The following is a 26,169-nucleotide window of genomic DNA, read 5'->3' on the forward strand; positions in this document are numbered from 1 at the left end:
GATTTTAGGCACAAATAAGTCAAATATCGAATCAAATAAGCCTCCCTTCCCCCAATACCTTTGCTTGTAATTTAGTGTTTGAATTTTCTAAATCCACTTGCATATTTGACATTTCATCTGTCTTCTCAGAAACAATCCCTCTGAGTTGATCAATAATTTCCTGGTGCTCTTTCAGATGCATGTGAGCAATTCTTAGTTCCTCTTGTTTGTCCAGATTCTTTATCATTAGAGAATTTTAAGAACAGTGACATATCTTAATGTTAACTGGTATTTTTTTAATGAAAATGATGTATTTTCTTAGTAAAAATAATAAAACTATTACTTCTTACTCTACACCTTTGTTGTTAGAAAGTCATAAGCTTTTCCTCCCTGCCCCCACCTCCCCACAACCAACTCCGACTTCCCAGAGGCAAACACATTACACACGCACTATTCTACAGCTTGCTTTTCCCCCTGAGGGTTATTTTGAGCTTCCATATTAGGACATTCAAATCTATTCCATTTTTTTATTATGTGCTGCATAGTATTCTGACATATTGCTTGTGTTTACCCAGTTTCCTTCTGATGGACATTTAGATTATTTCCCATTTTTTATTACAAATTGCTACAATGAACAACCCTATGGTATGTGTATTTGTTATGTGTGTACATACATATATATATACTTATCTTAATTGATTAAGTGTACATCTAGGATAAAGTCTATAAAGAAAATACTGGTTACAGAATTTAAAATTTTCAAGAACAATACCATATAACATGCCTAAAAGGTTATATCAGTTCACGCACACCAACAGTACCACTCATGTCAAAGAAGGCTCACTGCTGTCAGAAAACCTCACGTCTCCTCACTAGGGAGGGGAATGAGTGTAACTTACTTTAGCTTCCATCTCTCTCAGCCTTTCCCTGAGCTGGTCTCGCTCCATTTTGAGGGTTTCCTCCACTCTTCTGAGACCATCTCTTTCCTTAGTAACAAGTTTTATTTCTTCAAGGTTTTCAAGATGTTTCTGAGTCAACCTGAACTTCTCTGCTTCTATACTTTCCAGGGTTGAATTCTGGGCCTCTAATTGCTTCCTGAATTGCTCTGTTTGATGTGTATTTTCCCTGAGATCATTTTTTGCCTTAAGAAGTTGATGTTCCTTCTCTTGAAGTTCTTGGATCTTGAGATAATCATACAATAAATTATGATACAGATATTGATAAAAAGCTAAATAACAGTTTCTAAATTAAGTAGGCAAATCTTTACTTGTCTTCAATTTTAGGCTAATTCATATCCTGTTTCGTTACACAAAAGTCTGATTCAAACTCTCACTCAGATAACAATTAAAAAAAAATACCTGTGCTTTTAAGGCAGTATTTGCCTTTTCTAACTGTATTTGCATATTTGACATTTCATCTGTCTTCTCTGAAACAACTTCTCTGAGTTTATCAATAGTTTCTTCATGCTCTTTCAGATGCATGTGAGCAATTCTTAGTTCCTCTTGTTTGTCCAGGTCCTTTATTTTAGAGAAAAAAAAATAATACATTCAGAGTAATACAATTCAAACAGTACGTAGAAAGGTACAGAGTAAGAAGTAAAAATTCTCCTCCCTCCTTATGCCTCCCAGTCCTCATCCTCTAAGTTACTTTTAGATGTCAATACATGCTAGATATACCACTTTGCAACTTACCTTCATCCCTAACAGGATGCTTCCAAATCAGCACCGTGCTCCCCTTCCCCTTTATCTGTGCCTAGGATTCTACACTGTGAATGTGCTGCACTATTTAATCAGGCCGCTACTAATGGGCAGTTAGAATTTTTCCTATTTTTTTTGTTGGCTTTATTTTCTTATTGCAACTTGCCGCAATGAATATCCTTCTACAAACATCTTTGCACAACTGTGCTAATGTGTGCAGGATAAATAGCTACAACTGGACTTTTTGGGTCCATGAATAAACTTATGGAAATATCTGCAAGATATTACCAAATATGCCCCTCCAACCTTCCTGAAGGTTGGATGAATTTTACACTCCCACCAACCCTACTGCCCATGGTTCTTGTAGGACACAACGTCCTATTTACTAGATGGGGAAAGATGGTAACTCACTCTGGTTATGGTTTCTCTGAGGTTTTCCTTGAGCTGGTCTCTCTCTACTTTGAGAGTCTCCTCCACACTCCTAAGGTCATCTCTTTCTTTTGTAACACATCTCATTTCTTCAAGGTTTTCTTGGAGTCTCTGAGTTAACCTTACGTTCTCCATTTCTATATTTTCCAGAGTTGACTTCTGGGCCTCAAATCGCTTCTTCAAGTATTCCATTTCACACATTTGTGCCTGAGTCTCACTGACAGCTTTCATCTTAGGAAGCTGATGTTCTTTCTCCTGAAGTTCTTGAATCTGAGAAAATCATAGAACAAGTTAGGCCCTACGCAGAGGTTTTTTAGGAAAAAGAAAATTGTTTCTATATTAAGGTAATCACCTTTACATTTTAGTTTACTGTATGTACTGTTTTCTTTCAGCAGGATCTGAGGAACACAACAATCAGATGTCATTTTCCACAAAACAAGACCTACCTTTTCCTGTAATTCAGCTTCTGAATTTTCTAAATCTCTCTGAATACCTGCTCCTTGATCTGTCTTCTCTGAAATATTCCTTGTACTAATAGTTTCTTGGTACTCCTTTGGAAGAATATAAGTAGTTTTTAGTTCCTCTTGTTTGTCCAGGTCCTTTATTTTAGAGAAAGAAAAATAATACATTCAGAGTAATACAATTCAAACAGTACGTAGAAAGGTACAGAGTAAGATGGCTTTGATTTTCCATCCCTTTATGATTGGAGGAAAATAAATAAAACTTAACAGTGAACATCATCGTCATCATCTTAACACTATTTTTGTATCCAAAAGACATCGGAAGAGGGAAACTTACTTCAGCTACAATTTCTTTAATGTTTTCTTTGAGTTGGCCTCTCTCCATTTGAAGGGCCTCTTGTGCCCTTTTCAGTTCATCTCTTTCCTTAATTATAATTTTTATTTCTTCTTGACTTTCCCGATGTCTCTCAGTCAACATGAGCCTCTCGCTTTCTATACTTTGTAGTGATGAATCTTTGGCTTTGAGTTGCTCCTTTAATTGTTCCAGTTCACTCATTTTTTCCTGAGTCTCACTGACTTCTTTGATGCAAAGAACTTGTTCCTGTTTCTCATGAAACTCGTGGACCTTAAAATAATGATAAAATAATAGCCAAAATATACACATACATAAAACATATGTGTTTGTATATGTGTGTATGTATATGTGTATATATACACACACACACACACACACATATACATACTTTTTTTTTTTTAAGGAAAAAAACCCAAGATGCTCTCCAAAACAATTTAGTATGTCAACAGTAGTCTTTGTAATTCAGTTTGGTCCCTCCCTCGGGTTTTCTCCCACTGTTCCTTCCCCCCAGCTTCCCTTCTTCTGCAATGCATCATTGGTTGTTTCTCATTCCTTCTGAAAGCTTCAGCAAGTCTAAGTTCCTCTTCAGTTTCTAGGTGCTTTACTATTAGAGGAAATTGTAAGAAACTTATAGAAACACTATAACTGTTACACTTTAACTCCTTTTTCCAAAGGTTTAGTTTTTACAAAAATATTTGCTTACAAAATATTTTAAAAACCCACACAGATGCGGAAAAGGATGAAACTTACTTTAGCCATGATTTCTCTGTTTTCTTTGAGTTGGTTGCTTTCAGACTGAATAAATTCTTGCAGCAGCTGTTGGCTGTCTCTCTCCTTAGCTACAGAGCTCACGTCATCATGACTGTCTTGGGGTCTCTCAGAACATCTCAGCTTTTCCGTATCTGTTCTTAGTGGCGCTAACTCTTTGGCTTGGAGTTTCTCCTTCAACTGCTCCATCTCACTCAGTATTTTCTTAATCTCATTGTCTTTTTCTTTCATATTGAAGGACTGTTCTTGTTTGTCTTGAGCCTCTTGGATCTTAAGAGAATCATAAAACAATACAATTGATATCCAAAGATACTTTATTTTATTTTGGGGGAAAAGAAATCAGGATACTTTCTAAAACGATTAAGTCAGGATGGCTCATTTACAGAGCACTCTTTCTACTCTTCCATTATTCAGATATTTAACACTTATTTACTGAGGGCTCACTGTGTTATCAGTATCCTATTAGAGGTTGGAGATAAAATAGCAATGAGACTATTACTATTGATCTCTCTCTTTATGAGACTTATACTTTAGGGGGAAAGATAGATGTCATGCCAAATCACACCAAACAGAGGTCCTGGGTTCTCTCAGGGTATTAGCGCAAACCTAACCCACTGTGAGTGGTTAGGAAGGGCTTCCTGGGGGGTGGAAAGCTTCAATTGAGATCTGAAGGATGAGAGCACGAGTTAGGTAAAGGCAGATATGGAAATACTGCAGGTAGGGAGACCAGAACACACGAAAGCGATGAGATCAGGAAGGCAATAGACTGGAGCTGTGGGAGCATGATGAGCAGGAGAAGAGGAAGCTGAAACAAAGCCTGAAACCAGCAAGGCTGGAGTCTAGGGCCTCACAGGCCATATGAGGGATTCTGATCTTTGTTTCAAGAGTAACAATAAGCTATTAAAGGATTTTAAGGAGAAAAGATCACTTGGGCTCAGAATGCAGAATGAATTAGAGAAGAATAAGAATGAATGTGGGGGACCAGTTAGGAGGCGACTGCAGAAAGCCAGGGAAAAAAGAATAGCGGCTCAGATTAGGGTGTTGGCAACGTGGAGAGCAAAGACGAAGGATTTCACACAAACACCTTAAAATCAACAAGGTTTGGTCCTGGATTACAGAGTGAGCAGGAAGGAAAGGATAATAGTAGGGATGATTCCCAGATTTCTGACTGAGGCATTGAGGAAGAAGGTAGTACCGTTTGAGATGTGGAGGAATAGGTTTAAAGAAGGAAAGAAAATAGTTGAAAATAGTTTATTTGGCTTTATCCTTTCCTATAATTTAGCATTGTTTTTTCTAAATCATTTTGAATATTTAAGGAAACAGTGGGGCCAGCCTGGTGGCATAGTGGTTAAGTTTGCGTGCTCCGCTTCAGTGGCCCAGGGTTCGGATCCCAGGTGCGGACCTACACACGGTTCATCAAGCCATGCTGTGTAGGCATTCCACATACAAAATAGAGAATGATTGACACAGATGTTAGCCCAGCGACAATCTTCCTTGAGCAAAAAGAGAAAAGATTGGCAAAAGATGTTAGCTCAGGGCCAATCTTCCTCACCAAAACAAACAAACAACAAAAAAAGAAAATACCTATCTTCTCTGAAACATTTTCTCTCCGTTTCAATAGTTTCTTAGTAGTTATGAGCAATTTTTAATTGTTCTGTTTCCAATCACTTCATAATTAAGAGACATTTAAAGAAAATTGGTAGTAACATAACTATAACACAAATGCCCCTTTTCCCAAAGACTTGATTCTTATAAAACTCTTATTAAATGGGAGGAAAGGATGACTTACTTTAGCCAAAGTTTCTCTAACTTCTTCTTTCAGCTGCTCACAGTCAACTTGAAGCGCTTCTTTTATTATTTTAAGGTTGTCTCTTTCCTCAGTTAGAGATTTTATTTCTTCAGGACTTTCTTGAAGTTTTTCAATCAACCTGAGCCTTCCCATTTCTGTGCTTGCCAGTTTTGCTGAATCCTTGGGTTTGGATTGTTCTTTCAATAGCTCCAGTTCATCCATCATTTCCTGAGTATCACTGACTTCTTCCACATTAGGAAGCCCTGGGATCTTGTGAGATTCATAAAATACCAAAGTTATTATCTGGAGAGTATTGTCATAAGTTTTTAAAGGGAAAAGATCAGGATACTTTCCATAGCAATGAAAGTGATCTTGAACCCTCATGGCCTACTACAATTACAACTACAAACTCCTATTTATTCATTTTCCCTTAATTCCTACTAAAGCTATTCATGACTTTTCTGCTAGTCATATTCTGTCATAATTTTCTTTTCCTCCAGCTTATATCCAAAGTGAACTAATCCTTACAATTTCCCAACAAATTGTTAATTCAGTCAGTTGCATGCTTCATTTCGATACTAGTTCCCAAACGCTACAGGAGAAAAAATCATAGTTGAGCAGATTATACCCCAATAAATGACTGGTTCCCATTCTCAGATGAGCTCCAATGCTACATCTCAATTTTTTTACGTGTACAGATTGATTCCCCTTTCCCATGATCATTAGTGGTACCAGGTAAGTTTGCATGTCATATTTCTGCATTTAACATACTGGAATTGAAGGATTTTTTACTAGGAGGTAAAGAACGAAGTTTTGTCCACTTTGTTGCCATTTTACTTCTATAACCTAGGACTGTGCCTGCCACAGTAGACAGTGAACAAATAATATCCAATAAATGAATGAACCATACCTCAGTAACTACTTACTGCTTATCTTTCCTTCAAAGGAAAAGGAAAGGAAGAAAAGACAAACCTTTTCTTGTAATTCAGTATTGGATTTTTCTAGGTCCTTCTGAATATTTATTATTTGAGCTGTCTTCTCAGAAACATTTCTTCTTAGTTCGTCAATAGCTTCTGGGTGTTCTTTTAGATGCATATGAGCAATTTTTAGTTCTTCTTTTGTTTCCAGACCCTTTATTGGCATGTGAAATTTAAGGAATATTTTAACATCATCATCTTAAACCCCACCCCCATTCCCAAATGGCTGTTTTAAAGAAACATTTAATAGATGAAGAAAAGGGTATGACTTGCCATAACTTCAATTTCTCTTACGTATTCTATAAGTTTCTCTCTCTCTATTTCAAATGACTCCTGTAATTCCTGCAGATCGTTTCTTTCTTTGGTTATGGATTTTATGTCCTCATAATTTTCACGAAGTTTCTGAGCCAACTCTAGCCTCTCCACTTCCATATGTTCCACTGTTAGTTCTTGGTTCCTTAATTCATTCTTTAAATTCTCCATTTCATTCATCTTTTTCTGCATCCCATTCATCTCTTCTTGTACACTAAGAAGTTGTTGCTGTTTTTCTTGGAGTTGTTGACTCTTAAGAAATATAGTTTTTATTACTACAATTTTGCTATATTATCTTAAAATTCTTATGTAAAATGCACTTTGCTAAACTGAAAGAATCATTATCACAGCCCTGCCTACTATCCCAATGTAAACAGACAAGTAGCATTAAAAGTAAAGTAACTTTCTAGGCATAGTGTCTGTACTGGGTTGAATAGTGTCCCACCCAAAATTCAAGTCTACCCAGAACCTCAAAATATGACCTTATTTGGAAACAGGGTCTTTTGCAGATGTAATTAGTTAAGGATTGAGAGGCTATTCTAACTGGACTAGAGTAGGCCCTAAATCCAATGAGAGTGTCCTTATAAGAGACAGGAAAGGACACACAGAGACATAGAGAAGATCATGTGAAGCTGGAGACAGAGATGGGAGTGGAACAGCTACAAGCCAAGGAATACCGAGGACAGCCGGGAGCCAAGGATAGCAAGAGGCCAGGAAGGACTCTTCTCTAGAGACTTCAGAGGGAACATGGTCCTCCAACACCTTGATTTTGGACTTCGAGGATCCAGAAATGTGACAGAATAAATCTCAGCTGTTTTTAAGCCACCGAATTTATGGTGATTTGACACAGAAGTTCTAAGAAACTAATATAGTGTCACTAGGTTAATCAAGGAGGCAAAGTGAAAATGAGAAAAATTTAAAAAGAAAAGAGACTGACTAAATACACAGATGTAGCTGTCAAATAAAATGTAATTCCTCATCTCTTAAAAATTTTTTGGATAATTTATTTTTACTTCCATTAAGGTCTTTAGGGGGTGGCCCACACAAACACTGAGGCATTAACTTTTACATAAGGCTATTGATTTTACCTCTTTAGCAGGAATATGAAACAGGAGGTTTTAGTAAACTCAATTAGGTTATAGTGAAAGGAATAAGAATTAAGAGAACACATATTGAGAAAAAAACACTCCACAGAAGCACAATGGAAACAACAATATATTATTTATAATGCACGTGGCACTGTTCTTAGAATAAACAGAAAGAGCTCAGTGGGTGCATTTTAGAATTACTAGGGTAGTACAATTGTTACAAGAGTCTTAGCTCTTAGACAAATATATTACAACAGCACCTTACTTCTATAAAAGAAATTATTCAGGAAATTGCAAATATCTAAGAGATGGTAGTAGTGCTAAATCTTACATTTTGGAGAATGACTAATACAGCTCTCTCAGGGCAGGAGCTTTGTTTTATCGACTAATGGATCTTAAGCACCCAGAACAGTGCCTGGCCCACAACAGTGCTCAATAAATATCTGATGAGCGAATATATCATGAGTAGTTCAGATGAACCAAGGACCTCTCTCATCTAAAGACTCCAGGATAATACAATCCTCGCAAAGGACGTTAGTTAACATCTTCATGTGAGCTGAAACTGTCCAAAACATTAGCGCTGACACTTGTCCATCTGGGAGGCATGTGCTATTTCCGGAATTTAGGTCTACTGGAATCAACATTTATTATCAAAAACAAAAAGTTTAGTCAGGAAATATGGCCAGGAAGGTAACTTTAAAAATTCACCTTTTCCTTTAGCTTTTCTTCAGCCTCTGCCAGTTTCTCACAGGTCCTGTAAAGCTCTTCCTCTTTCTTTATGGTATGGTTCTTTTCTTGTGCAACTATCTCTTGTTGCTTTTTAAGTTCACCTCGAAGAATTCTTAACTCTTCCTGGTTTTCAATGGTCTAGAATGTTCAAATCATTGAGACTAAAATAAACACTAGCTTACATTTAAGAAATTAGGTAGAAATCAGCATTTACCTCAGCTTGAAAATGGAGAAATCGTGGCAAACTATATTGGAAAAGACTAATTTAAAAAGAAAGTGAGTCTTTATTTTAATCATGTAAATGCCAAGAATCTTATGCTGTTTCTTTATTGCTCAACTTACATTCCTATCATGAGAATTAGAACTGGATCTAGCATTCTATCACGAGAAGTTTGCTCGTTTTCTACCCCTGAGCCAAAAGAGACAGTCTCTATGCTTTCATCGACTGACGGTGAGACTACAGTTACGGGCTTTTCATACGCTGGGGCGGCTTTGGTTCTGGGCATTGATTCCGAGCAAGCTCAAAACGGCAGCTGTCCTTTGCTAGCAGGACTTGAGCTAATCTTAGTTATTATGCTTAAACAGTGACATTCTCAAGTATCAAGACCAAAAAACATTACAAGCCAGAGACTGAGGAGAGAATATGACTTTTGTCTGTATTCTTATTTATATTCAGCTCTTTTGACCAAACAGGCAATCCCAAGAAACATGAAAAATTACACAAAAGGTCAGTTCTACTGTGATCCACAGCAAACTTCTCAAAATATTAATTTCAACCTATTACACACTATACTGCCCCTAAATACAGAAACAAAAACTAAAGTAGGTTTGAAAATACTGACAAACATTAACGACAATTAAACATCAAATTAAAAAAAATTACAACAGCATAAATAAAAGAGAAACATTTTGGAACAAATTAACAAAATATGTACAAGACCTGTACACTGAAATCTATATCACACATCACTGAGAGAACAGACAGTTTATAGAAAGATACACAATAAGCACATGAAAAGATGCTCAATATCTTTAGTCATTAGGGAAAGGCAAATTAAAACAATGAGGTTAAACAATGGCTAAAATTAAAAACGCCAATAATATGAAGCGTTGGTGAGGATGTGGAGCCATCAGAATTCTCTTAATTTGCTGATGAGAATTAAAATGGTACAACTACTTTGGAAATGAGTCTAGTAAATTCTCATGAAGTTATATACACACCTCCCTATGACCCAGCTATTCCATTTAGATACTTACCCTAGAGAAATAAAAAACATACGTTCATAAAAAGATTTGTATAAGAATGTTTACAGAAGATTTATTCAAAATAGCTAATAGTGGACATAACTCAAATTTCCATCAATAGGAGAAAGGCTACACAAACTGTGGCCTATTCATACAATGGAATAGTACCCAGCAATAAAAAGAAGTGTAGAAAGAAGTGAGACACAGAAGAGCACATGCTGTGTGGTTCTATTTGTGTGAAGTTCTGCAAGAGACAAAGTGATTTGAGGTGGAAAAACATCAGGACAGTGACTCTGGGGGGCAGAGGGTGAGATGAGGATTCACGGGGTGGAGGTGTGAGGGAATTTGTTGGGGGTGGAAGTGTTCTGTATCTTGACTGGGGTGGAGAGTACACAAGTAGCCATATTTGTCAAAAGTCCTGAGACTGGATGGACATTTGCTTCAGATACATTTATTGCATGTAAATGATACCTCAATAAAGTTATAAAAACCTGAAACACACAAAGACAAAAACACATTGCCAAGTACACAGTGCTGAACCCACCATGTCAATACTCTCCCTCAGGTCAGTCTTCAGTTGCTCCTTTTCCACGGTAACGCGCTCTAACATTTGTCGCAGTTCTTTTTTCTCCTGTATTAAAGAAAATATCTTTCTCTGTTGTTCAACTAGCTCATTATCAACATCTGCAGTCAAGACTTGGGTTTTTTTGGCTTTCAAATTATGTTTTTTATCTATGCCCACCATCTAAAATATAAATACATTGGAGAAGAATTTCTTAGTAACAGTTTTAATAATAATAAAAATAGCCAACACACATTACTTATTATGTACCAGACCCTATTTTCAGATGCTGACACATTTAATCTTCACTATAACCTTATGAGGTAGCTACTATTATCATCTCCATTTGACAGGTGAAGACACTGAATCCCAGAGAGGACAGGTCACTTGCCCATGGTCACTCAGAGACGTAGAGTCACGTTGTGAGCCCAGTGCTCTGGCTCCGGAGTTTGTGCTCTTATGCCTGTGCACTGAGAAGAGCTACCTGGACAGCTACAGACGACCCACACTCACCTTCACGTCAGATGGGTTGACGCGACTTTGTGAAGGAGTGAGCCACCTTAAACTCTCCCTCTTTATTTCTTTCCTTCAAAAGCTGGAAATCATAACCTATGCCCTACTCCCTACTTTATTTTCAGAGTTTTATTACATAGAAGAGCGCAAAAGAGTTTTCTTAGAAACATATTTCATATTATAGTAGCATAATCATCTTTTCTTAATACATACTTTTCATATACTGCTTAAGAAAAGCATGTTATATAAATTCATTTATCCATAAATAAGTTTTAACCAAAGGGAACCTAATACATGGACTCCTTGGTAAAAGGAGACAAAGACTGACGTTACAAGTGTGGATATGAAATTAGGGTATCAGCATATAATTCTATACTAGCCCAGTAAAAACTCTCAGCTCCATGTTAGCCACAGATGTTTGAAAAAGTTTTTATAATAATCTATATTTACATTAGGAAAAAAAAGAAGAATTAAAAAAGTCATCCAATGACACCAACTTTACATAACCACTATTAGAATTCTGGAATATTTCAGAGTTTTGTCCATTGAAATTTTTTTTTAACATTGCAATTATGATTAATTTGCATACATATAAGATCCTTTTTAGCTTTACTTTTCCACTTAGATTAGATGATATGCATTTTCCCATGCTGTTACATAATCTTCAAATTATAATTTTTAGTAGCTGCTCGATTTTCTAGAGTGGCTATGGACAAACCATATTTTACTTACCTACCCCCTTACTGCTGGCAACAGGCACGAGCTTCTGACAATGGTGAGCACAGAGCTAACCACTAACTACATGAGAAATTAAGGCGGGGAACACACAGTCTTTGGGACTAGCCTGTCAGATACTATAATGCAGAATCTTGCATCTTTACTCTTAAATATGGGAATATGTACAAAAACAAAGCAGAGTGAGACAAAGTTCAAAACTCAACGCAGCCTAGAAAGTATTTCAGCTACCATGGTTATGAGCAAATCTAATAGCTCTAATTATTAAATAACGAAAAAAATTGTGTCCTTTATATGAGAATAAGACAACTAATCACAAAGTTTAAAGTTTCTGTTGAGATACACTAGAGAAACTCACTTCCAGAGAAAGACACATCAAGCAGGACTGAAAACGGGCACTCCAAGAGGAGATGAGAGACCTACTAATGCAGCCCTCTGGTGCTCCGAAAACCACAGGGGCCTCTGGAAATGCCCAGACACACTCCTTTATCCACAAGGGTGATTCCAGCAGGAACACGCTATCACAAGACCAAGCTGACTGCAGCCTGCCATTGCAGATATCAGAAACCCTGATGAACAGAACGGCCCCAGAGAACTCCCAGTCAGACCCTTTTATCAACACAGATGATTCAAGCATGAACTTAATACCACAGACGGGCTGGTCCCAGTGAGTGTAACTCTCCTCTTCCCTCACTCCTCCTCTGCTGCCCCTTCTCAGGGGGCCCTGTGACTGCATTTTGCATTTGTTTAAAAGCAGCTACTGACTGTTGTATCTTATTTTCAAAAGTCTATTTAAAAAACTTTCCCCTTATAAAAGTGGAAGTTATAAATTTTAAATCAAGGTCAAGTGTCTTTGGCCCATGTTTGATCCACATTATAGACAAGCTGAGAACACAAGATATAGAGCAAGTGAAAATGCCTTCTAGGAGAGAATGACTGAAGCATAGGCAGAGAGGAAGAGAAAGCTGTTCCAAGGCAGGAATATTGTCCCCCAGGGTAAATGGGAAAAAAGAAGCTCATTATATACAGTAATAGTCTGTAAATGTACATAGAGATTTATTTACATAAGTTGGATCTTACTGAATTATTCTACAGTATGTATTTGTTTTTATTTAATAATGTATCCTGAAGACTTTTCCATTTGTATATAATGTCTACTTTAAAAAAGTTACATGACTGTACAAAATTCAGTTGCATTTCTATACATTAACAATAAACAATTAAAAAAGGAAATTGGGAAAACAATCCATTTACAAGAGGACCAAAAAGAATAAAATATTAGGGAATAAACTTAACCAAGAAGGCAAAGACATGTACAATGAAAACTACAAAATGTATGTGAAATAAATTAAAGACAGATAAATGGAAAGACATCTCAGGTTCACGGACTGGAAGACTTAATACTGTAAGATGTCAACACCACCAAAGCGACCTACAGACTTAATGCAGCTCCTGAACAAGTCTTGACACTCAAGGCAGTTCCCGCACAAGCCTGACACTCAAGGCAGTTCTCGCACAAGCCTGACACTGAATGCAGTTCCTACACAAGCCTAACATTTAATGCAGTTCCTATACAAGCCTTCTGCAGAAAGAGAAAAATCCACCCTGAAATCCATATGGAGTCTCAAGGGACTCCAAACAGCCAAAATAATCTCAAAAAAGAAGAGAGCTGAGGTCTCACACTTCTTGATTTCAAAACTTACCAGAAAGCTATTGTAATCAAAACAGTGCAGTATTGGCATAAAGACAGACATACAGACCAAGGAAATAGAATACAGAGCCCAAATATAAATCTCTGCATATATGGTCAAATGATCTTTGACAAGGATGTCAAGACCACTCAATAGGAAAGGACAGTCGCTTCAACAAATGGTGTTGGGAAAACCGGATATCTCGCACAGAAGAATGAAGTTGGGCCCTCACTTTATACCATATAAAAAAATTACCTCAAAATGGATCCAAGACCTAACCACAAGAACTAAAACCGCAAGACATTTAGAAGAAAACATTCGGGGGCCGGCCCAGTGGCGTAGTGGTTAATTTGGCGCACTCCACCTTGACAGCCCCGAGTTCACTGGTTCAGATCCTGGGTGTGGACCTACACACATCATCAAGCCATGCTGTGGCGGTGTCCCACACACAAAATAGAGGAAGATGGGCACAACTGTTAGCTCAGGGCCAATCTTCCTCTGCAAAAAGAGGAATATTGGCAATGGATGTTAGCTCAGGGGTGAATCTTCCTCACCAAAAAAAAAAAAGAAGAAAACCTGGGAGAAAAACTTCATCACATGGGTCTTGGCAATGATTTCTTGGATATGAAACCAAAAGCACAGACCACAAAAGCAAAAATAGATAAACTGGACTATATAAAAATTAAAAACTTCTGTGACAGAGTGAATTAGGCACTTCACCCTGTGAATTAACAGAGTGAAAAGGCAACCTATGGAATGGGTGAAAATATTTGCAAGTCATACAACTGATAAAGGGCTAATATCCAGACTATATAAAGAACTTCTACAACTCAACAACAAAAGACTAAGAACCCAATTTAGGGCCCGGCCCCATGACTAAGTGGTTAACGTTCTGTGCGTTCTGCTTTGGCGGCCCAGGTTTGCGGGTTCGGATCCTGGGCATGGACCTAGTCCACTCACCAGCCATGCCGCAACAGTGTCCCACACCCAAAAAAATAGAGGAAGATTGGCGCAGATGTTAGCTCAGGGCTAACCTTCCTCAAGCGAAAAAGAGGAAGATTGGCAACAGATGTTAGCTCAGGGTGAATCATCCTCAGCAAAGAAAAAAGAAAAAATCCCATTTAAAATCGTAAAAACTAAAAACAAATCCCATTTAAAATCGTAAAAACTAAATAAAATACTTAGGCATAAATGTAGAACTCTAAAAAAAAACCCCGGGGCCGGCCTGGTGGCGCAAGCAGTTAAGTGCGCTCGCTCCACTGCGGCGGCCCAGGGTTCACCGGTTCGGATCTTGGGCGTGCACCGACGCACCGCTTGTTAAGCCATGCTGTGGTGGCCTCCCATATAAAGTAGAGGAAGATGGGCACGGATGTTAGCCCAGGGCCAGTCTTCTTCAGCAAAAAAGAGGAGGACTGGAATTGGATGTTAGCTCCGGGCTGGTCCTTCTCACAAAAAAAAAAAAAAAAAAAAACAATTTAAAAATGGGCAAAAGGGCCCGGCCTGGTGGTGTAGTGGTTAAGTTTGCGCGTTCCACCTCTGCGGCCCGGGGTTCATAGGTTTGGATCCCAGGTGCAGACCTACACACCGCTCATCAAACCATGCTGTGGCAGACATCCCACTTACAAAATAGAGGAAGACTGGGCTAGATGTTAGCTCAGGGCTAATCTTCCTCAAGCAAAAAGAGGATGATTGGCAACAGATGTCAGCTCAGGGCCAATCTTCCTCAATAACGACAAAAAAATTGGGCAAAAGACTTGAACAGACATTTCTGTAAAGAATATATATAAATAGCCTACAAGCACATGAAAAGATATTCAACATTACTAGTCATTAGGGAAATGCAAATAAAAACCACAATGAGATATCAACTCACAATTATTAAGACAGCTACTATGAAAACATCATAAAATAATATGTGTTGGTAAGGATTTGGAGAAATTGGAATCCTTGTGCACTGTTGGTGGGAGTGTAAAATGGTGCAGCCACTATGGAAAACAGTATGGCAGTTCCTCAAAAAATAGAAAATAGAATTACCATATGATTCAGTAAATTTGATTTCTGGATATATGTCCAAAATAATTGAAAGAAGGATCTCAGAGAGATATTTGTACACCCATGTTCATAGTAGCATTATACCCAACAGCCAAAAGGTGAAAGCAATCTAAGTGTCCATTGATGGATGAATGCTTAAACAAAATGTGGTATATACATACAATGGAATATTATTCAGCCCTAAAAAGGAAAGAATTTCTGATGTATGCTACAACATGGATGAACCTTGAGGACATTATGCTAAATGAAATAAGCCAGTCACAAAGAGACAAAATACTGCATGATTCCACTCATGTGAGGTATCTAGAGTGGTCAAATTAATAGAGACAGAAAGTGGAATAGTGGTCGCTAGGGGCTGGGGAGGAGGAGAATGGGGAGTTGTTTGATAGGTATAGAGTTTCAGTTTCGCAAGATAAAAAGAATTCTGGAGATTGGTGGCACAACAATGTGAATGTACTTAACACTACTGGAACTGTTTGTTAAAAATGATAAAGTTGGTAAATTTTATGCTATGTATATTTTACAATTAAAAATACAAAACAAACAAAAATAAACTTATATATACATGAACGACTAGTCCTCCAAGCTATGCATGTATCAAAGATTATTTCACCAGTCTCCTATTGATGAATGTTTTAAATTCCTAGTAGTAATTATTCTGGATTAAATAGTATTAAGTATAATAAAAATGAAAAATAGTACAAAAAACTCTGCTGATAATATACATAAAAGGCATTTTGAAAAGTAGAAATGTATAGTAAATGAATCAATTGTATAAAATTACAGGCAATCCCCTGTTATGGATTGAATTGTGTCCTCCCAAAATTCATATGTTGAAGCTCTAACTCCCAATGAGACTGTATTTGGAGAAAGGGCTTTTAAGCAGGGCCATTAAGGTTAAATGAGGTCATAAGGCTAGGCCCTAATCCCAAAGGACTGTGTCCATTTAAGAAGAGGAAGAGACACCAGAGCTGGCTTTCTCTTGGCTCATGCACAGAAGAAAGGCCACGTAAAGCACAGAAAGGTGCCACCTGCATGCCAGGAAGAGAGGGCTCACCAGAAACTGACTTTTCTAGCACCTTAATCTTGGACTTCCAGCCTCTACAACTGGGAGAAAGTAAATTTCTGCTGTTTAGGCGACCCAGTCTGTGATATTTTGTGATGGAAGACTAATACATCACCCTTTTTAAAAAAGTCATCGTTAGCATCCTAGCCTTTCTTGTCTCTAATTAAATACCCAGTGAAGAAGTTATTCTCAGGTCTCAGGACAAAACAAACCATACTACCTAGAATGAATTAAGGTGAGATTTCAGCATCTAACAGTAAAAGTATAGCTCAGCTCTAGAAATAGACATCAATACAATATACACATCGACTTTATAGTGAACTCTGAACTAGTATACAAAATCTGATATAAAACAAATATTTTAGCCATAATTAATAATAAGCACTCAATCTTTCTTACATTCTTATAATTCAGAGGGGCGTTTAAACATGTTTAAAATACACCCGGCCTCAGAAAATACCAGCTCAAAGTTTGAACTAACATTTTTTGCCTTTTCCAGTTGATTGTAAGCAGTTATATTTGAAGTTATTTCAAAGACATTAGGGCTAATCCTGTAAACTATTCTTATTCACTGTGAATAATAAATAAGATTGAGATTACCATTACGTACTTAAGTGTTTGAGGTTAAGGAGAAAGCTCATACAACAAGTATATGAAAACGCTGAACAGAAACACCCTTTACCTTTTCCAGAAGTTCATCCTTAGTTTCTCCTATGTTTTCCTCTATATGCAAATTCCTGGAAGTTTCCTCAGAAATTTTCATTGTTAGTGTGTTAACTGTTTCTTGGTGTTGTTTCAAAGACTCAAGAGCATTTAGTAATTGTTCTTGGGTGTCTATGTTCTTTGTCAGAGAAACAGAACACAATTTCAATTAGAATAACGTGAAACAATGAAGGTAATTTTGTAGCTACTACTTGATCATAAATAATAAATGATGGCTCCTGTAATGTTTTTAAAGAGGCTCTGAGTTTTCAAAGTTTAATCAGTCAAAGGCTTACCATGTTTACAGTATCCTCAATGTCACTTTTGAGTTGGTCTCTCTCAATTCGCAGGCTGTCTAGGAGTTGTTTTAGGTCATCCTTTTCTTGGGTTAAGGTTCTTACTTCTCCGAAGGTTTGCTGAAGTTTCTCAGTAATCAGTGTCTTTTCCCTTTCAACCGTTTGAAGCCTAGAATCTCTACTTTCTAATTGTTGCTTCAGCTCCTGCACTTCGTTTAACCTTTCTTGACTCTCAGTTGTTTTCTGCTGAAGTTCTTGGGTTGTGTGAGAAAGCTTTAAAATAAAAAAAAGTAACTGTGAGAATGAGAGCCTTCTGTGGCCTCTATATGGAAGCCAGACCCCAGAAGACTAAAGACCATTTCCATAGAGGGTGTCTTGTACCAACCTCTACGTTCAAAGCAGCCAAACTTAAACCAAGTTTTTGAGCTTCTTTAGCGAGATTTCCTATTTCCTGACTCATTCTTGCATTCTCCTCAAGGACCATCTCATACTTTTGCTCAAATTCAATATGATGATTTTTAAAATCTTGGAATTCTTGATCAGTTCTTTTATAATTCAGCTGGGTAGTTGCTAGGTCATTTTTAGTTTTCCCCATTTCTTCAAGTAAATCTTGAATTCTACTCTCTTTATGAACTAATTCAGAAAACCATTTGTCTCTTTCTGATGTTATTATATAGAGCTCTTCAGATTTATCATGTATCTATGGAAAAGAAATAAAATTTAGCTGTGTTAGCAACATATGATCTACTGAAGCAGTTTTCAGAAAAAAAAGCTTTCTCTGCAAAAAAGAAAAAAAGACACTGAAATTAAGCACAGATTTGACTGAGGAAAGGCAATAATTTTATTGTCACATCTTTACAACAATATATTATCCTGTTTAACTCTACCAACAAAGTTTTGCTTTCTAATCTCTTTGGTTCTAGTAAGGATTGCATGGAGAAGGAGAAACACTTAATCAGGATGTCTTTATTTCCTTTTCTATCATTCTCAAGTGTTTTCTAACTTTATGGTGTGTCAGGCATTTTATGGTTTTTCTTAGAATTTGCTTATTATTTTCTTTCTAAAGCCTTTGAATGCAGCTCAGATTTCCCAAAACTTAATCCATGAATAATTTAAATAATTAAGCTTTAATTTAAATTTTAAAAATTTAAATAATTAATTTAAACTAACCATATCCAGCTTATAAATAGTTTAATCATTGGGAAAGATTAACTACAAGGAAGTGGGAAAAAGAGAGGAGAGCTACAGGCGAGACAGAGGAGACAGAGTGAGACAGCAGAGTTGTTGCCATCACGGGCTCAGGGCAGGAGGTAGGTCTGCGTAGCTCAGCTATTAGTTCCACCACTATGTGTTGGGCGAAAAAACAGCACGTACTTTAAAGAGTTTTTAGGATGACTAAATAAAATAATGTTGCTCAAGTTCTTTAGCATGATGTTCATCATGTAATAAGTACTCAAATTCCTGTTATTTTTATATCTTTCAGAGGGGTAGAGAAAGGAAAGGCTGGCAGAAGCGTTTATAGAATTGTTCACTAGGCTGCAAGATTCACACCGACCTCTAGAACTTTACCAATGCCACCCTCTGTACCTCCTCACTCTCCTTTATTCAACACAGTGATGCGACCAGAACAACAACAACAACAGAGATGAAGACTAAGCGTGGGCCACAGAAGTCTGTGCAAACACAACATCTGAGAACTAGAGAAACAGCTGCTATGCGGATCCCATTACCAAGGATACTGGTAAATATACTTTGAAAGTATATTTTCTCATCCAGTAGTATAAGGACAAATTAGAAGAGGAAATATATTCATTTCTATTGCTAACAAGCAGGGTCAAATGTTTACAGTCTCTTCATCGTTACTTTAAAATAAACTATGGCAAAATATTTAAGGCATTATTGCAAAGGTTTTTATTTCAGAATGAGAATTATTTGCTTAAGAACGTATTTACCATTTTCCTTAGCATTTCTACTTCTGAAGGTAAAGATTTCAATTCTGAGAGCAAATTAACTTCTTTACGCAAAGCTTCATTTTCTTCAACTTCTTTACTCAGTTCTTTCTGGAGATCAGTAATCTTTCTTCCCGATTCCAAACTACAGAGCAAATCTAGGATATTTTTGGTAAAATAACAAAACAGCTTGCAGTTATTGGGACAATCTAAACTACGTACAAAGTTAGATTATTTAATCAGATTATATAAAATTTATTAAAGCAAGAACCAATGTAGGTTAACAGGTAATCTAATTGTTAATAGTTCTTGGATCATCTTTTTCAAGGTCAGGTCCAATTTATTTGAAAAATAATTCTTAAACCTTTATGATTTGGGGGCCAGCCCAGTGGCGTAGTGGTTGTTTGTATGTTCTGCTTCGGCGGCCAAGGGTTCACTGGTTCGGATCCTGGGCACGGACCTACTCACTGCTCACCAAGCAACGCTGAGGCGGCATCCCATACAGAAGAGCTACAAATCTACAACTATGACACACAACTATGTACTGAGGCTTTGGGGAGAAAAAAGAAAAAAGAGGAAGACTGACAACAGATTTTAGCGCAGGGTCAATCTTCCTCAAAAAAAAAAAAAAAAGAGGTTTAAGAGATCTATTGAAAAAAAAAAAGCACACAGATGGGTGACTTTATTAAAAAAAAATCTTTAAGATTTGAAATCCATGGAAACATTTATAAATACTGATACCAAATGATACTGAAACTTAATATTAGGCTATTTAAAAAAAATCAGAGAATAATGGATTTTTAATCATTGGAATGTAGTTACAAAATCCTTTAGGTACATTTCTAGAGAAAGTTGGATTTGCAAAGAGCTAAGTCTGAAATTATAAAGTACCTTTTGGAACTTTGCCATCTGTAAGGGAGGTGAGTTTTGTTATTTCATTAAAAGAAGATTGTAATTCTTTCTCCAGATCAACTTGTATTTTTTTCTTTGCCTCCAGTTGGCTTTGATATAACTGAATATCATTTTCCATTTGCTTGCATGCACTTGCAAGTTCTTTCTACGAGAGAAACAACACAAATTCACAAAAATGTACAGATCATTACAACTGCTTTACTGCAATATAACAAAAATCACTGACCATTTTCTGTTTTAGCTCCAGATTTTCACTCCTAAGACAGGCTGCTTCTCTCTTGGCATCAAGGGCTACAGCCTCAGCATCAAGCAGAGTCTGTTTCATCTGTTTCAGGTCTTGAGTGTTTTCCTATACACACAACAAAAAGGATTTAGTGAAATCTAACTTTCTTAGAGTTGGAAAAGACTTTAGAGCACACATACATAGATGTTATTCCTAACAAATGAAAAATAGTGAAAATATGCTAATTACCAAATGTGTTTGTAGGATAGATGAAAAGAAATGACATTTTCCAAAATAAAAACATTTTTAAAATTCTGGTTACCTTTTTCCAAATTATAAAAGCACTGTATAGAAGTATTATAATTTAAGAAACCTATCATTGTTTAAAAAAGGTTAACACAATTGTTGTTCAGCTAGCCTGTTAAAGTTTCCTACATATTTAAATTATTCTCTCCAAAACATGACAGATGAGCAATTAATAGTTAAAATTAAGAATACTATATCACAAATTAAAAAAAAAAGAAACAATGCAATAGAAAAAGAGAAGAGATATGAATAAGCAACTCACAGAAGAGAAAATATAAACTACTGATAAATACATAAAAAGATCCACTATCTCATTTTCAAAGAGAAGTAGCATTTTAACATGACTTTGGCTGACATGAATTCAACCATACGTCCTTGGAAAAACTTTAACGCATGAATGAATGAATGAATGAACGAAGAGAAAGAAATAACAATTTTTAAAAAGTGGGCAATTCTGCTTGCCACTCTATCAGTAGACACTCCAGGATTATATGCAAGCGCCCTTCTTCCCAGGGCCTCCAAACAGTAACAACACTTTTAAAAAGAATCATTTGTCATTAACAGAAAGTAACAAAAATCACTCTGAAAAGCTCAAATGAAAACAAAAGAACAAAAGAAACTAAGATTAAAAAAATTCTAGCTAGAAACCGTTGCATTTTTAAAAGGGGTGTTAAAAACTAGAATCAGGGGTTGGCCCGGTGGCGTAGTGGTTAAGTTCGTGTTCAGATCCCGGCGCGGACTTACACATCACACGTCAAGCCATGCTGTGGAGGCGTCCCACACACAAAATAGAGGAAGATGGGCATGGATGTTAACTCAGTGCCAATCTTCCTCAAGCAAAAAAAAAAAAAAGGAAGACTGGCAACAGATGTTAGCTCAGGGCCAATTTTCCTCACCAAAACAAACAAACAAACAAAAACACATAGACAAAAAAAACAAAAAAATACCTAGAATCAAACTGATACTTTCTTGAAGTAATCAGGTGGATTGAAAGCAAATAAAAAAATTAACAATTTCACCATGAGATTCAATGTTATTTAATGCCATGATCTGATACCAACTAAAATCATCTACAGCTAGTTTCTGAAAAATACTCACCAAACTGTTAAAACAGTTACTTAAAATATAATGAGAATGTGTTAATATTTATTAAGTAAATTTATGAAATTTATAAAATCATGCTCAATTACATGTGATATATGCTTTATAGTTCTAGTTATTTATCAACACCAACACAAGGGCACACCTGAAGATACTGACTACACACTTCTCCATACATTTATATAAAACAATTGAAAAAATTAAAAATCTTTTTCAATTACTGGTTTTTAATGGAAGCTCACCCCTAACTTACTTACATCCACTCAAAGAATGATGTCCTCAACTCTCTATGAATGATTCTTTATCTGCAAAATGGCAACAATACTAATAGTCCCTTTCTCATAGAGTTATCAATAGGATTAAATAAAATACTATATGTAAAACAATTACAACCATTCCTGGCATACAGTAGGCTCAATGTAAACATTTTCTATGATAATGATGACAGTATACTATAAATGCCAACATGATTACACAACAAAATAAACCTGATTTTTACCGATGAGTATGACAAGTCCATTTTCATATTTTCTGATTTTTGAGAGTCTATGTATTTCTGTAGCTTTTTAATCTGGTCTTCCTTTTCTCTAAGCAGCTCTACTTTTGAACTTAGTTCATTCTAAAAGAATCAAAGGAGAGTGAAACAATTTAATCAGATCTAAATTCTAAGGGATTAAAAAGAACTTACATTTAATAGTTTAGAAGTAAAATTCAAAAGTTGGTATTTAAAAACATAACTCCTATTTTCTGAAATCATGTTCAATTCCATATGATGTATACTTTATAGTTCTAGTTCCTTATCAACAGAAATACCAACATAAATGCTCACCTCAAGATCTTGATTATACACTTCTGCATGCTTAACTAAATTCTTTAAGTTGGAAATTTCATGAATTAGTTGCATCTGTAAGAGCATGTGAACAGGCAACAGAGCAAACCAATAGTTAATAAAGCAAAAAAAAAAAAAAAAAGATAGCATTCATTCTCTGCTTCCGAATCACTCAACACAGTAAGAAGGGACTGAGAGATCAACTGCTCAAGCTATTGCAATAGAGCACTCCATTACTTAAAAATACAAAAACATCTCCCCCAAAACCAAACCCAACTAACCAAACAGAAAATCCTAAAACCCCACAAAACGAACAGGAAAAAAACCTCAGCATGACCCAAATAACCACTGTATCGTCTGTTAATAAAGCAACAATAATGTCAAAAGTAAATTAGTATGCATCACTTAGAGGAGATGAAGTGGTAACCAAACTTTTAGAAGACATTCTTGGAACAGATTTTTGTTTTGGGTAAGTTAAGTGCAGAAATGTATTTATCCTTTAAGATTCTTTTTCTTTCCATAAATGATCCATCTAGCTTTACACTGGCATATTTTTTAATGAGCTGTGATCTGGAATGTAGGTTTGGATTAGGGTAGTTTCCTGTGGTACCTTTACAATATCATTACCGTTCACCAAAGTTACAGAGGTACATACGGGATTATCAACTATTACCTAGTTGGTTTATTCTGCAGGAAATATTGGAAAGATGATGTTATTGCTTTATATTGTTCAACTGTTTAAAAATATAAAGAATACTTAAAGATATAAGTATTTCCATTAAAGTTTCCTTTCTATCAAAATGTCTGAAACATCAAATATCTCAGTACCAGAAATTTTTGTGTTCAAAACAAGTAAACTACAATTTACCCAAGAGAAACGTAGTTTTCCTTAGAATTACGTAATCTTCATAATCAGATGAGTCCTTAAAGAGTAAAAGCAAATTCTAGTAGAATGTAAAGGACTTACATTCTGGATGTTTCCGTCCTAACTAGTTTTAGATTTCAGACTAGTGATGACATTCCTATTTTAGGGCAGTACCCTCCAATAGAAATATAATGTGAGCCAAATTTGGAATTGAAAATTTTCTAGTAGCCACATTAAAGAATAAACAGGTAGGGGCTGGCCCAGTGGTGCAGCAGTTAAGTGCGCGCACTTTGCTTCGGGAGCCCCGGGTTCGCAGGTTTGGATCCTGGGTGCGCACCAACGCACCGCGTGTCAGGCCATGCTGTGGCGGCGTCCACATAAAGTGGAGGAAGATGGACACAGATGCTAGCCCAGGGCCAGTCTTCCTCAGCAAAAAGAGGAGGATTGGCATTGGATGTTAGCTCAGGGCCGATCTTCCTCACAAAAAAAATAAACAGGTAGAATTAATTTTAATATTTTATCTAACCTAATATATCCAAAATATTATCATTTCTTCATGTAATCAATATAAAAAAAAAGAAATATTTTACATTCTTTTTTCATACTTAAGTCAATTCAGACTGGCCCCATTTCAAGTGCTCAATTGCCACATGTGGTTAGTGGCTACCCAATTGTTCAGCAAAGTTTTAGACATTTGTATTGGTTGTAATTTAAACTGGCTCCATCTTTTACCTTTTCTTTTCTGTTTCTAACTTTTGTGCAAGAAAACTAACTTTGCCTGTTTCTAATTTTTGTGTAAGAAAATCACATTTACCAATAAGGAAGAACTAAATATGCAATCTTAATTTTGGAAAATATTTAGAAAATAAACATTTAGAAGGAAAAATTCTCCCACATCCCATTTGAAATAGCGCTTCATTTCAAGTATCGGTTCTCATAAACAGAAAAAGATGAAGCAACTTTTGCAGAGACCTGAGTCTCTGCTGACCTAACCTCCTGATGACGTATTGTTCAAGATGCTGAGCATAAGAAGGAAGTGTACGATACGGTCCAAAGGTAATCTGTTGCTGCATAAGAAAATACTGCAGATTTCACTGTAATTTTCAGCAGATGAAATGAAATATTTGACTTCCTAAGACAAAAATCTCCAAGTTGTAAAAATCATAAAATTCAATGAATCAAGTGAGACTGGGTAGAGGACTGAAATTTCTCTTGTTCCCTGAGCGTGAGGATACTGACCTTGTTTATCTCTCTCTAAAATCACCATTTAAAACATCCTATACTATGATATTCCCACTTGAGAATTATCCACAGCTTTGGTGATGTTTGACGAAACCCTTAGGCAAACCAGGGCAACGACACATGTCCTAATGCCATAATTTGACTTTTACTCTTGTTTGGTTAAACTTTTCCCCAAAATGTATGTTTTGGAACCTATTTTACTGCATACACATAAACTTATACTGTCAGATTAAAATGGAATGGATATTGTAAAACTGTCTTAGAAAAGTATAAGTTTTTATTACTCAATCTTTTAGGTTATCTTACAGAACCTATAATTTCAATTTGTGTCCAAGTAAAACTGAAGAGAACAGGATCATTTTCCCCCTTGACTGTGGTTTAAAAAAAAAAATCCAGATGCAAGATTCAAGTCATATATTCTGTGTTATTGTGTAATCTTTTTGTGTGTGATTCAATTCAATGAGTTTTAGTTTTTACTATTAATTGAATATATAAATGATGTAAGAAAAAATTAGAGAAATTACTGCTACACTTATGCCCAAAGTTAATTTTATGTCATATTATTTCTAATAAGAAATACACAAAAACTTAGATGAAATTTTGGAATTAGAAGGGGCCTTGGCAAGCACTTGATCTGACCTTAAGCGTGGAGGTACACAGGAAGGATGCCCTGAGAGAGTCAGTGACTTGCTCAAGGCCTTGCCAATCATGTTCGCCGGGCTCGAGTCTGCGGTGAGCTAGGAAATGGCAAGACTGGGGCTTTACTCCAGGTAGTCTGACTCCAGAGAACCTGCTCGTAACCACAACTCGGGACACCTCCTCTCAATATAACCCAGTTCTACTGACTGAAGTCCACTGCTTTTTTCATGACATTTTGCACTTTGTCAATATGCAAATTTTAAAACAAGGTAAACAAAACCCTGTGGAGAACTTACAGACTTTTGCCTCTTAGGAAATAATACCTATGAAATGTAGGATTAATTAATTTGTAGGTAGAATGGAAATAATAGTTTTGGCACAGAATTCTTTTTTCCTTTGAAAAAGGAAAAGGGTGAGAAACTAAACAATGATACTGAGGAAAAAGGATTGTGTCCCTTTGGGCTATTCATATAGAAATCTGAGAAGTAACTGCAAATTAACTCATATTCTAACTACACCAAACACTGGCTCTTAATTTTGGAGGCAATCATGGATCATCTCACAAGTGTGATAACAGCTATGGATTCTTGTTCCAGAAAAATGCATATGCATTCAAAAATTCTGAATAATTTCATAGTGTCTATAAACTCTAGGTTT

General features: G+C 36.3%; 1 protein-coding gene across 6 annotated transcripts in view; it reads right to left on the reverse strand.

The window, feature by feature from the left end:
* Positions 1–26,169, reverse strand: part of LOC131421879 (centromere-associated protein E-like) — a 79,474-nt gene that overhangs the window by 31,735 nt on the left and 21,570 nt on the right. For 4 of the 6 annotated variants that reach the window (XM_058568791.1, XM_058568789.1, XM_058568786.1 and 1 more), the window contains 20 exons: positions 22,767–22,841; positions 22,437–22,556; positions 20,534–20,656; positions 20,287–20,452; positions 19,399–19,553; positions 17,832–18,146; positions 17,447–17,719; positions 17,131–17,289; positions 10,374–10,574; positions 8,564–8,722; positions 6,729–7,019; positions 6,451–6,609; positions 5,479–5,748; positions 3,672–3,959; positions 2,904–3,191; positions 2,552–2,704; positions 2,088–2,375; positions 1,338–1,496; positions 879–1,160; positions 59–217 (listed from right to left, as the gene is read on the reverse strand). In XM_058568791.1, coding sequence (XP_058424774.1) covers positions 59–217; positions 879–1,160; positions 1,338–1,496; positions 2,088–2,375; positions 2,552–2,704; positions 2,904–3,191; positions 3,672–3,959; positions 5,479–5,748; positions 6,451–6,609; positions 6,729–7,019; positions 8,564–8,722; positions 10,374–10,574; positions 17,131–17,289; positions 17,447–17,719; positions 17,832–18,146; positions 19,399–19,553; positions 20,287–20,452; positions 20,534–20,656; positions 22,437–22,556; positions 22,767–22,841 — 4,083 coding nt within the window. The remainder of the gene's footprint in view (positions 1–58; positions 218–878; positions 1,161–1,337; positions 1,497–2,087; positions 2,376–2,551; positions 2,705–2,903; positions 3,192–3,671; positions 3,960–5,478; positions 5,749–6,450; positions 6,610–6,728; positions 7,020–8,563; positions 8,723–10,373; positions 10,575–17,130; positions 17,290–17,446; positions 17,720–17,831; positions 18,147–19,398; positions 19,554–20,286; positions 20,453–20,533; positions 20,657–22,436; positions 22,557–22,766; positions 22,842–26,169) is intronic. The other 2 variants (XM_058568788.1, XM_058568787.1) reach the window with 2 other exon arrangements.

Source organism: Diceros bicornis, chromosome 25, assembly GCF_020826845.1.
Source record: "Diceros bicornis minor isolate mBicDic1 chromosome 25, mDicBic1.mat.cur, whole genome shotgun sequence".
In the NCBI taxonomy this organism is placed as follows: domain Eukaryota; kingdom Metazoa; phylum Chordata; class Mammalia; order Perissodactyla; family Rhinocerotidae; genus Diceros; species Diceros bicornis.